At 50.7% G+C, this 13,381-nt stretch overlaps 1 protein-coding gene and 1 non-coding gene across 3 annotated transcripts in view; both read right to left on the reverse strand.

Moving 5' to 3' along the window:
* The window catches only part of PTPRN2 (protein tyrosine phosphatase receptor type N2), a 727,688-nt gene that overhangs the window by 23,827 nt on the left and 690,480 nt on the right, over positions 1-13,381 (reverse strand). For both annotated transcript variants that reach the window (XM_038559842.1, XM_038559843.1), the window contains exons 18-20: positions 7,962-8,081; positions 6,795-6,961; positions 544-597 (exon numbers count right to left, since the gene is read on the reverse strand). In XM_038559842.1, coding sequence (XP_038415770.1) covers positions 544-597; positions 6,795-6,961; positions 7,962-8,081 — 341 coding nt within the window. The remainder of the gene's footprint in view (positions 1-543; positions 598-6,794; positions 6,962-7,961; positions 8,082-13,381) is intronic.
* Positions 4,178-4,257, reverse strand: MIR153 (microRNA mir-153). The gene has a single exon (NR_049428.1). It is a non-coding gene; the product is annotated as a microRNA mir-153 (primary transcript).

A 13,381-nucleotide genomic window follows, 5' to 3' on the forward strand; every position in this document is an offset into this window, starting at 1 on the left:
GCACCTGGACAGGGAGTTATGAGCAGACCTCTGCTTATGGGTGTGGGTGCGACATGCCTGAGGAGCCCCCAGATTGTACCCAGAGGCCAGGCTCACGCACCACCTGGGGGCATCCCTGTGGCTAATGGGCCCCAAGCGTGTCTTGGTATCCGGGCTCTACACCTCAGCTGAGCCAGCTCGTGGCTGCCACCGCGCCACTGGTCAGCACTACCGTCTCAGGGCTCTGGCGGGGGCAGCAGGAGGCCCGAGCAGGCACGCAGTGGGTGGACCGGAGCGCTGGGCAGCCAAGGACAGTACCCTGTGGGCAGTACCCACGTGGCGCCTGGCCAGGCAGGTTGTGCAGGCCCAGCCTGCAGCATGCATGCGGCACGTACACGGCATGTGGCCAAACTGCCGCCAACACCCCATCTGTGTCCTTGCTTTCCCTCAGAAGTGCCAGGAAGGTGCATTTATGAAGCAGTGAGAAAGCTCGACGTGCATATTTAACTGTGGCTCCTTCTGAGGTAGCGAACACTGGTGAATCCACGTAAAAGTCGTACTTGCCTGCAGTGAACAATTATTGGACAAGAGCGGCCCCTGTAGCACTTGTTTACTTTTCTGAAACAGAAAGAGACAGAAATCACAGTCATGCACTACGACCCTTGTCTTCCTTGTCTTACGTTTTGCAAAATAACTCCTAAGCCAAAACAAATAGATTGTATCTTTCACTTGTATTGTAATAATAGCCTGTTTTGACAAAGCGAATCAAAATTACACACACATTTTCAGAGATTTATTTTTCTTTTTTGATATTAAAGTATTAAACAGAGCTTTAAAAACATTTCTGACATTTTCACAATTTCCCTTTCATTTTCCAGGTGAGAACCCGGGGCCTCCATCACCAGCCTCCCCCCAACCCCTCTACCCTAGGCTGCTGTTCCTGGGCTGCTGCTCCACTTGCTCGGCTGGGCTGTTGGGTGGTGACATGAGTATCTCGATGCTTTGCTACAATTGCTAAGTGTTGCAATTTATGCTCAAAATTTCTTACATTTGAGACATCCTACTGGAATGTAATATGACTCTATGGTCTCAAAACTGCATCTTAAAGGTCTGTTTGATCCTTTCTTTTGGTCGCAGCTCTGAATTGTGGAGAAGCCACAGAGACAAGTCCTTCCTTTGTATAAATCTGCATATGTTTACAAACAACTCTGTTATGCAGATTTTAGACCAGAATTTATGAAAATTAACAATAAGCATAGATTATTTTGTAAACAAGCCCCAAATCAAAACAAAGCACTGATTTAAAATTCACTGGATAAGCTCCAAAATTGTTTTTTTTCCCCAAAATTTTTTAAAGCCAGTGACACCAGTAAACATGTTTGCAATGTACATGAAAATTTTTGGTAAGATATTTCTGAATTGAAAAAAGTAAATGGAAAAAAAACGTGTGCAAGGGCTGTGTTCTAAAATGCTCCATGTTAATTTCTACCATGTATGACACGAGGCAAAATTCAAAACTAGAATGACGGTGCAGAAAAAAATCTTTGTCCTTGCACCAGACACAAGAACACGTCCCATTTCTCTGTGGAGATTTGCCCACCCGGCACCAAGGGGTCAGCGGGAAGTGCACATGCTGTCATCGGTCTCAAAGGCCCAGAGCTGAGAGGGATGGCAGGCAGCAGGGAGGAGGGAGCTGGCAGTGGGCCTGGGCGCCCAGCGGGGACCGTCACGTCTGCCCCCAGAGCACAGCTGGTTGTTTCCAACTCTCCTACAGAGTGAGGTCCACATGCTCCCAAATGGCAGGACGGGAGCCTGGGTGTGAGTGCCCCTAAGATGGGCCACACCGTCGCCCCCCAGGGCGGCAGGCCATCCCTGGCTGCCTCCTGCAGCATCTGCAGCTTGCGGGCCACCCAAAATGTCTTAAAAATGAGCAGACCCAGAAATGTGGGTAAAACAAGCTGCTCTGTGTCCCTGCGGCCACATCACTATGTCTGCTGGAGCTTTCTCTTACTTCCAACGTACATCACGATGTTGGGGTTTGGGGGAAAAGTGAAGGAAGTACAAGCAAATTTGCTAAAATCAACGGTGTGCCAGAATGCTGTAAAGGTTCTGGGGCCTTGGAGAATAAAACAGATTGGAAAATACATCCACGAATTTCTCCTAAAACCTCCCATTCTTCGGGGCGCCTGGCAGGCTCATCCCTGGAGCGTGTGACTCTGGATCCCAGGGTTGTGAGTTCCAGCCCCAGGTTGGGGTAGAGATTACTTAAAAATTAAGGAAAAAAAATCTTAAAACTCGCATTCTTGACTCACGTTGTAAAGGCAACATGAGCTTTAGGTCTGACAACATAGACGCCAGACCCCTAGGATGTACCTGATACGTGGGTGGCCTGAGGCCCACCAGCTCAACCAAGGCCGTGTGTGCCCATGGGCTATCGCCCTGTGTGTGCCTGTGTGCGTACACGCACTGTGTACCTATGCATGTGTGCTCGCCCTGTGTGTGCCTGTGTGTGCACACGCACTATTCTGTGTGCTTGCCCTCTGTGTGCCTGTGTGTGCTTGCCCTGTGCCTGTGTGTGCACATGTGCTGTGTTCCTGTGTGCGCTTGCCCTGTGTGTGCCTATGTGTGTATACGCACTTTGTGCCTGTGTATGTGTGTGCTCGCTCTGTGTGTGCCTGTGTGTGTACACGCACTGTGTTTGTGTGCTCGCCCTGTGTATGTCTGTGTGTGCACATGCACTGTTTCTGTGCACACTCACCCTGTGTGTGCCTGTGTGTATATGCACTGTGTGCCTGTGTATGTGTGTGCTCGCCCTGTGTGTGCACATGCACCGTGTGCCCGTGTGCACTCACCTTGTGCCTGTGTGTGTGTACACGCACTGTGTTTCTGTGTGCACTTGCCCTGTGTGTGCACATGAACTGTGTGCCCGTGTGCACTCACCTTGTGCCTCTGTGTGTACACGCACTGTGTTTCTGTGTGCGCTCACCCTGTGTGTGCCTGTGTGTGCACATACACTGTGTGCCCGTGTGCACTCGCCCTGTGTGTGCCTGTGTGTGCACATGTGCTATTTCCTGTGTGCACTCGCCCTGTATGTGCCTGTGTGTGTATATGCAGTGTGCCCGTACATGTGTGTGCTCACCCTATGTGTGCCTGTGTGTGCACACACTCATCCTGTGTGTGCCTTGTATGTACCTGCCATGCATGTGTACATGTGCAGAATCCAGCAAGGTCAGGGGCAGCCTAGATCAAGGGCGGCTTTATTTCTGTAGGGCCTTTGACATTCACACAGAAGACTTTACTAGAAAGCTGTCAGGCGCTGAAGGCTTTAGGTGAGCACCTCCACCATCCTGTTACATTCACTCTCGGCCATCCAGGCCGTGTCCGGACTGGCTAACCTCAATGTGTGCCTGCTCACACGCTGCTCAGTCCCCAGATTTTGGTCATTTTTGCTGATGGGGCCAAGCACAAAAGTAGCACAATAAAAAAAAAGACCAGCCCGTGCACAGCCGGGCAGTCCCATTTCAGGTCAAGTGCATTAAGGGTCACCTTCCTGGCAAAGAGATTCGGCCCACAAAGGAGTCCTGGCATCTCTGGCTGCAAGCCACCCTCCTCTCCTGTGCTCCCTGCCCTTGCGTCATACAACATTTAAAACAGTATTTCCTCCAACACGCTGAGACTGGCTGCCTCGGCAGGACCCAGGGAGGCTCCACGCCAGCCCCGCCCCAGCTCAACCCATGTGCAGACAGCCACAGCCATCCAGGAGCCACGCGGTGCAAATACCATGTGCTGCCGGGGTTCAGAATTTAATTCACAAAGAATCAGGTGCTGGTATTTATTACAATGGAAACCATCACAAAGAGAAAAGAAAAAGCATCACATAGTCAACAAAAGCGTTCACCTGGTTGACCCCAGATAGAGATGCAGATTATTCATGGAGATGAGCAATACACAGCTGTCTTGTTTTACGCGATTAGCACAAATCAGCAGTGAGCAAAAGGTTGAAAACATGAAGAGAAATGGATATTATATATATTTCAACAGGAGGAATTCACTGAGAAAGAACGGTTAGTAATACAAACCAACCCACGGGTCACTGAGTGAGAAGGACCGTCATGCAACCAACCGCAAGCAAAGGTCAGAGGTCGTTAGAGGCTCAGACAGGGGGCTTCCCACACTGCCCTGCAGCAGAGTCACAGCCTCCAATGATCACTTTTGTGACTATGCAACTGGGCTCATATTACTAGCTGCAACATCACAAAAATGACACTGGCCACCGCTCATTAGCTGGCAAAGTAAGGGTCTGTCCATGTCTACAGGGATCAGCGTTGTGAGTGCCGCTGCACACAGCAAGAAGTGAGAGAGAGAGAGAGGGAGAGAGAGAGAGAGACAGAAAGATCGAGAGAATCCGTAAAAGCAAAGCCCTCACATGTGATGCTAATTATCTCTTGGCTTTAGCAGCTTCTCTTTAAAGTGTAAATATGCTCCCTCTGGGCTCCAGAAGTGTGTAATTACACGTCTCAATGCCTGACGCACACACTGGCCAGAGCACGGGGAGGCTGGGCGAGCGTTTGGGGCGGGGGTGGAGGGAGAGACCTGCGGGGAGGGTGACCAGTGTCTTCGGAAGCCGATGCCCCTTTCCGATTGCTGGACTTTGGGTGGCTCTTTTACACAGAAAACCGCAAAGCGGCAATCTGTGCCTGCGTGTGATGCTCCTGAGAACGCGCCTGCTCACGCCCATTGTCCACGGCAGGCAGGCCGGCCTGGATGCTGGGTGTTGCCAAGTATGGCAAGCAAGCCAGGCTCTCGGTGCTAGCAGACTTGCAAATTCCAATTTAATAAAAACCTTTTGGAGCCTTATCTCCTAAGCCTCTGGGGAAAGGGAACTCGGGGAGTCCGTGTTTCTTCATGACAGGTTGTAAGCACAGAGGGTTGGTTGTGTATTGTTCAGATCCATATATGGATATGGGTTTCGGCATCCACCCATATGCATATATGTACAAACACACTGGATGAGCGTAAAGACAGGGGTTAAGATGAACTGCTATCTTTGTAGCCGCATCCATTTTGCCAGTAATGACTGTTTCTTGAAGATTCTATCTCAGGAAATGTGCCCTGGGTTAAGATTTTTAGATAGAGTCTTTGAAATAAATTTGTATCAAGAAAAGGTATATAATAGCCAGGACACCGGGATGGATTGAGAGGGAGCTCTGTGTAGTCAGTGTTTGGGGATGCGTTCAGGACTTGATGCATTGTGCGTGCTCTGCCTCTCCAGGCTGAGATGGTGGAGCAGGGCTGGGGCGGGGGGGGGGGGGGGGGGGGGGGGAGGGGGTGTCACCGAACGTGCACCATGGCTGTGATGCCTCATGCATGTCTCTCCGTGAGCTCTTTCACATGCTTTATGATCCAAAAAACTATTCAAATAAAACATTTGTTTTGCTTTTCAAAGTAGACTAAAAGGCAAAAGAAACAGTATCACGATAACTTTGAGAATGTCTAACACACAAATTCCAGAAATCCAGAGGGAAGCCTGAACCCCCACTCCCTCGAGCGACACAGCTGCAGACTCAGGGATGGGTAACTGTTCAGGCACACCTCACTTTGTGATTGCGCACGATACTGGATTAAGGTGAGTTCTATTTCCTCGTCCTTGTTTTGGGTATTTGTGTTTGTTATGGGGCAGGTTTCCATCGGTCAAACGTGAGAGAGGCTCTACAGGCCTTGCTGCCCAACACCTGCCCCCTCTCGGCGGTTGCTCATTCTTTACCATGTGCAACAGCCAACGCCGACCACTGTGATCACCGCATCCAACGGACAAACTTCCATCTTAACCCCCCCCCCTTTTTTTTTGCCTGGTCAGTATCTTCCCGGAAGATGGAGCTCAGTATCCCTCTCAACAGTTCCATAAACCCACTTTAATCCGAGACAGCCTCTGGGGGTGATGGGCTGACCCTAGTGTGAACAGGGGTGGGATGTTTTCAATTGTCCGCTTTGATACTGCACTAAAATCTGCAGTCGTGTGCTAACTCCATACAGCTCTCCCCTGAGGTCTAAGGTCACCGAGGCTCGTTATCATGTCCAACCACATAGTATCCAAACTAAGAATCTGCCTTTTCCTCATCAGGCTATGAAGCATGAACTTTGGGACTCTACTGCTCAAATAATCTTATCAGAAATAATGACCACATTTATATAATTCTAAGGTATCTGCGCACTCCTCCCCCCCATTTTAACGCCTTCACAACCAGAAAACATCTTGCAGTTAATATGCACCGTTAGTATACTCTCCTTCCCCTCCGCTTTCCTATATATGATGTGGATACAGGTGACCCTCGAACAGCATGGCTTTGAACCACACTGGTCTGCTTACATGGGAATTTTTTTTCGATAAATACAGGATAGCACTGAAAATGTATTTTCTCTTCCTTGTGATTTTCTTCACAGTTTTTTTTTTCCTCCAGTGCACTTTATTGTAAGAATACAGCATATAATACACAGAACACATAAAATACATGTCCACTGACTTTTGATGTTATTGGCAAGGCTTCCAGTCGACAGTAGGTTATTCGTTGTTAAGTTTTGGGGGAGTCGAAGGTTAAACATGCCTGTTCAGCTGTGTGTGGGGGGTGGTGTCTCAACCCCGTGTTGTTCAAGGATCAGCTGTATAGTCACAACACGTAAATTTCAAACAGAGGGCGTTATCTTCCAGCAAATGGCCTCTCAGACATGGGAGGTCTGGTGACAGACCACATTCCCTCCTACCTGACGCCCACACTCTCATAAACGCATGACCCTGCCAAGCGTGCTGTTTGTCATACCTGCGGAAATCCAGGAGGGACCTCGCGGACGAAGGCACTCCCTGGTCATACCAGCTCAGGAAGTGGAACTGGGTCACGGTGCGTGTCTCATTGGTTTGAAGGTTCTTCAGATAGAAGCTCCTCACGAGGAAATCCTCGCACCAGATGTGCTCAGACACCAGGTTTACCTGGGCAGGAGGATAGGGGGGCATCGGGAATGTAAAGCATTGTCTGAGTACAGGGGCCACATGGGGGAGCGGAGGGCGAGGGCTGCGAGGATGGCCTGAGGTTGGCCTGCGGGTCAGCAGCTGCTTAGTGGCCCTGCCCACTGTTTCCATTCTAACATGCTTTAAGCAAAAGATAACTGTGGTTTTTAATGTCACCTTGGTGCACCAGCCAAACTATTAGAAAACTGTTACCACCCACAACTACATCAGCTTTCATCTTTCGTACCTCTAAGCTATATAAACCTTCTAGAAAAGCTGCCCTATTGAACAAAAACCCTAGTGGCTTCCACTGTAACTGAAATCCCACAGTAGGTGGTATCACTTAGAGGTGAAGGGGATACCACCGGATTCTCACAGATGGGGGGACCCGGGCTGCTCAGGGTCTAGCCCGTTCTCAGCGGCCTAAAAGCCACGACTGTGTGATTTAGGATTAATCTTCACACTTCCACCCAGGGACTTTGGCATGCTGACTAATTTTTAATGCAAAAACAACGGGTGCATGCTGGCGTGGGCTGAACTGCCCGAGCTCACTCAGGACATCATTGGTGTGGGTGGAAAGTCCAGCAGGAGCAGTAAGCTTGCCAGTGGGTGACCCTCGACGAAGGTCAGACCTACAGGCACACAGCCCTGAACGCCGCGGGAGGCATGGCACAGGTGGGGGCCCCAGAGTTCTCCATGTAGCAGCAGGGCTTTTCCTAAAACAGACCTACTGATGGCCCATCACTCGGGGCCTGGCTCAGTGGGCCTCCCCGTAAATGTAATATGAAGGTAAATGGTTTTTTTTTTTGGTTCTTTCTGTCTGGATTTGGAATCATACAATTTAAAAAATGAAGACCACACTACTTCCACCAGAGCTGTTTGGAGGGTCTGGGTATCTACAGCCTTCCCAGGGTCGGGGGCAGCTCCAGGAGGGGACGCTCCTATTCTCTGCCATCCTACAGGCAGGCGATTTGGGGAGTACCTCATAGACATGGTAGAGGTTGGAGCCTTCATCTGGCCAGTAGTGGTAGCACTGCCGGACACCGTTCTCCGAGAGGGGGGTCAGCATGACGATGACCACGCAGCCACTCTCCCACACCATCTGCAGACAGAGAAAGGCCCGTGGCCACAGTGTGATGGGTGGGTCCCCACACAGCACGTGTGCCCCCATGCTCGCCATGCAGGCCGGCTGTGCTCCGCGCAAACACCTCTTTCACCAGACAGCTTCCCTCCACAGCGGGCCCCACATCTCTGAATATGCTGGCCCCAGAGTTTCCCCATCCCATGAGATGTTCAACCACCACCAGCACCACCATGGATTCGTCCCTTGCCTTTTAGGACCTTTTACGATCCCCACTCTGTGGCTTGGCTTCCCACCTTGGCGAAGGGAACTCTGTACAACAAACAGACAACCCAGACTCTGGTGCTTGCCCAGCAGCAGGTGGGCGTTCAGGTGGGCACTGCTCTGGACACGGCCGCCCCTCTGCGCCTCTGTGCGGGCTGAACCTGGTCAATGTGATCGTCTTTTGGTCGTTGTCCTGATTCTGCATGACTGGAAAACCGTTTTGCTCTGTGAGGCTGCCGTCCTACTGGAAGGCTTTCCTGCTACAGGGAGCAGTTTCAGGGTTGGGGTTTCAGTTACGCTCACACAACACAGCCGTGCTCTTCTCTGAAAACAGAATCCAGTTAATAATTTACGGTAGCTCCCTGCAGAGCATCTCCCGGACATGGTGAACTAACGGACATGTATCCACAGGTAGACAGGGCAGCCACCGAGGCCTCCATGGGCCCTCCTTGCCAGTCTGACTCCTGGCCCTGGGGCTGTGGCCCTGCATACTCATACTTGGAGCATAACCCCCAACACCGTTCATCCTATGGGGCATGCTGAGGTGGCCCCACAGGCTTGTATTAACGTATTAAATTATAGAGTGAAGAGGAGTCAGCTTTTCCGTGGCAGGTTATAGTGACTCCATGGCAATGTTTATAAGCAACCGCATTTAGATGTAAACTTAGGATCTAAGGGAGCGTCTGTGTCTTTTAAAGACAGATATAACAATTCAATTAAAATCTTGTCATTAAAAAAACCCCCTCATCTCAAATATAAAATGCTTTTCCCTCATAGTTCACGTTATTAAATAGCCCCCTTTAAATTATATTTTAAAGAGAGACACGTCTATGATGTTTTCCCCCTTGAATATTGATTTATACACCCATGTGATAGGAATAGTTGATGCCTTTTCGGCACCGCATCGTGTCCTGTTTGTGCTGGAATTCCATGGAGGTTGCTGGTGTTTATGAAACAGCCCGCAAATAAATACAAATTATGCCCAAACCCGTACACCTTCATTTATCCTTAGTGCAAAGCCAACGCCAAGATGAGAATTCAAAGCATGCGTCTCACTTGCAGCTTGCAGGCTGTCAAGCCAGCTCCACTAAATTGGCCCTTCCAGAACATAACAATTTAATGTGTCTTTAGAAGGTGGAGAAGCTCATTGAAGCCATTACGAAAATGAGGAGAAACACAGATTTTATGAGTGTAATAAAAATACAATGATCTAGACCATAAACTAATCATCTAACACTCTGCGTGTGCCACCCAAGTGTGACATTAGGAAGCCCCTCATTTGAAGAGGGGTCCTCCCAACCGGGCAGCCTGCCTCATTGGTCCGTGCACCCGGTCCCTCCATGCAGGAGCCCGCCCCAGCTCTCTGAAGACTCAGTTAAGATTAAATCCAAATGAAAATTTAAACAAACAATCCCAAAGGCACTCCTGGGGATATTTCTTTTCAGGTCACTGTATCTAAGAGCAGAGAGGGGGATTTAGTAAATCAAACAAACAGGTGGCCCACTCGGGCGCCAACATTACAAGGCCAGGCATGGCTCTGAGTGTGTCCACGTGCAGGGCCTGAGTGGGTATGCAGGGCACCGGGGGTGTCCTCCCTGCACTTCCCTCTGGCTACCACCGGTCGCGTGCCCCCAGCTGATCTTCATGACAGGCTGAGCACAGTGACTGTGGGTTCTGGTGGGCTCCAGGACGCCACAGATCAGTTTATTAATTAATTTATTTTTTAACCAATTTTATTTATTCATGAGAGACACAGAGAGAGAGGCAGAGACACAGGCAGAGGGAGAATCAGGCTCCCTGTGGGGAGCCCGATGTGGAACTTGATCCCAGGACCTCAGGGTCACACCCTGAGCTGAAGGCAGATGCTCAACCGCTGAGCCATCCAGGTGTCTCCACAGTTCAATTTCAAGACAGGGACAAGTTTCTCTGCTTCCTCTCCTCCAGGGCAGCATCCCTCCAGGAAGGGCTGTTTGTGTGACTCGTCTTTGGGAAACCCCAATCCTTCTCTTCTAGGAAGCAGCTACCCACCCAGAGGCCCCACTGGATCTCAGAATCGAGGAGGTTTGCTGAGCGAATGAGCTAAATGTGTGAATGCCAGACATGGTGATTCCTATAGCACTTTTCTGGTCATCTCCTGGTTTCCAGAGTGCTCAGCACTGAGTCAGGAGACTCAGAGGTGAGTAAAGGTTGCTGCTGAGCATGGGGTGGGGACAAGCATCCTGCGGCCCTAGGCGTCTGCAGCCCTGCCCATAGCTCCCCTCATCGGGTATCAAGTGGGTCAGTTCCCACCCAGGAAGCAGGTGCTCCCATCCCTGATGGAAACGAAGCCATCAACAGATTAGAAGTGAGCGGGATCCTGGGGCCCTGAAGCACACCAGGGCTGCACTCGGGGAAGCCCCGCCAGTCCCCCCTTTCTGCTGAGCATCCTCTCAGACACACCAGTGCCATGCCTCAGGAGCCCCCCGGAAGGCCCAAATGCCAGGGGCAGGAGCCAAGGCGGCCTTTGGTGTTTCTGGTCCCTGGCAGCCTCTTTCTGGGCGACGGTATGCTGCAGGAATGGATGTGGTCTGCTTGGTGTCATACGCCACCACCTGCTGCCGATGCTCAGGAGCCCGCTCAGGACATACTCTCCATGCCAAATCGTTGCCCACAGGGACCCACGTGGTTTTCAGCACCAAGCTGGAGGGTAAGTGAACACCCAGTGGCTCGGGTGCTTTGGCTGCTATTCGACCCAACTGAGTAAGTTTATGGACTTGAAAAGAAATGCCATATTGCTTGTTGTTATGGGCTGAATTCTGTCCCCACCAAGAATATATGTTAAAGTCCTAACCCCTGGGACCTGTGAATGTGACCTTATTTGGAAAGGGGGTTTCTGCTGATGTCGCTTAATCAGGATTAGTGTGGCCCTAATCCAACATGACCGGGGTCCCTATAAGAAGAGGGAAACCCTGTGCCAAGACCCATACGCAGTGGGAAGCCTTGGGGATGAAGGAGGCAGAAAGCCAGTGACACGGCCATGGCCCAGGCCTACGAGGGGCCCCAGACACTGAGAGGACAATGCCCCTCCCAGCACTCAGAGGAGGCACACCGCAGCCACCGCCACCTTGATTGCAGGCTTCCGGCCTCCAGAACTCTCAGAGAATACACACCTGGTGTTTGAAGCCCCCTGGCTTGTGGTAAATGGTTAGGGCAGCTCAAGGAAATCATATGGCTGACCCCTGGACAACGCGGGGATGAGGGCGTCGGCCCCTGCGCGGCGCAGAATGCATGCTTAGCCTCCAACTCCCCAAAGCTGCACTGCTAAGGGCCAGAGGCGCTGGAAGTCTTACCAATAACATATGCAGCAGATTGACTAGTATCTGATCTGTTATACATGTGTTGTCTGCTATGTTCTTACAGTATAGGCTGGAGAAAGAAAGTATCATTAATAAAATCATACAGAAGAGATGCTACTGTTTGCAGAGCTCCTGGCAGACACGCGTGTAGCGACCCCAGGCAGCTCAGCCTGGCTCCCGCCTCAGCTGTGCTTGCTGCCAGCGGTGCCCGAGCACAGGCATGCCAGCTCCAGGGCACACACAAGAACTGGACTGAGGTAGGTGGAAAGAAACCTCGCTCTGTTCATCCAGAGTCTTTCTTGAGTGCTAACTATTCAACAAACCTGACTCTTTCAAAGCCCTGCTGAGACCTGATGAGAGGAAGGAGGACCCCTCCGAAATTGCCAGCGGCCCAGGCCATGTTCTGTGTCAGGCACCTGGTCCCTCCGGGCATGAAGCCTCTTCCTTTACCTAGACCTCTTGTGATGCATCCCTTTCTCCCTCATACCGTCCTTATCATGTGCTCCTGTCGTTCTCCCACCAGGCTGGCATCTCCGAGAAGACCAGATGTTGGTCTGGGCACCGTTTCCACCTCCTACGGCAGCCAGGATGGTGATTTATTACAGTGGATGCTCAGTTGAAAACAATGCGTATGTTTAAAAGAGACTATTTGGGGCGGCCTGGGTGGCTCAGCGGTTTAGCACCGCCTTCAGCCCAGGGTGTGATCCTGGAGACCCAGGGTCGAGTCCCACGTCAGGCTCCTTGCATGGAGCCTGCTTCTTCTCCCTCTGCCTGTCTCTGTGTGTGTGTGTGTCTCAATAAATAAATAAAATCTTTTAAAAAAATAAGAGACTATTTGAATATTTCTTTAAAAAGAGAAAACTCAAAGAACGTGCTGTCAAAGCATGCCTGGAAGTTCTTTCAGGACCTGCTTAATGGGCAGAAAAGCTTTTTTATTTTTTTAAGTTTTTTTTTTTTTTTTTTTTTAAGCACGTAAACCATTTGCGTTGTTGGAGCTGCTGGTATGTGAGGCAGCTGGCTCTTCCCTGGAGTAGGCTTCGCATCCCCCTGCAACCCTTACTGTACCGTGTGCTTCTGCGGCAGACTTATTTTTATAGGTTGAATGGAGATAATCTGAAGTCTGGCCCTGAGGAGGCTGACTCATATTTTAAAATAATAAGGAGTCAGTTAATGAGGTTTAATAACATTTGCATTTTGCTCCTTCTGAGCTCACTGACATCACTCTGCTCTCATGGGGTCAGAAATAGATCAAGTGAGGAGAGAACAAGTGTCTGTGATGCCTTTTGCAGTGGGGACCCCCCAGCCTGCCCTCCCCCTGCCCCAAACACCCATTGGGTGCACTGTAGCAAGCCTCCTGAGGCTGCAGAGGGTCGTGGGCATGCATCAAACCACACACTCTGAGGAGGATTGTCGAACTGGGGATGGGTAAGGAAACCTCTGTTACGTCTTCTGCACACCCACCTGACCTGCTTTTTAGGACACAAGTATGTCAGCATGGGTTTCCCTTAGAGATGAGGTGATGGCAACAAGCGCATGTCCATGCAGGCTGTGCTGACTTCGGCTGCTGAGCAGACTAGGGCAGGGGTGAGGGCACCCAGCACCCAGACCAGTTGCACAGCCCACGAGTGGCACCTCCACCTCTGAAATCCTTTCCCACCAGAAGCATTTCTGCCCAGGGCAAGGAGGAAGCATCCACGTAAGAAATCCTTGTTGTGTCCCTGG

This window comes from Canis lupus, chromosome 16 (assembly GCF_011100685.1).
Source record: "Canis lupus familiaris isolate Mischka breed German Shepherd chromosome 16, alternate assembly UU_Cfam_GSD_1.0, whole genome shotgun sequence".
Classification (NCBI taxonomy): Eukaryota; Metazoa; Chordata; class Mammalia; order Carnivora; family Canidae; genus Canis; species Canis lupus.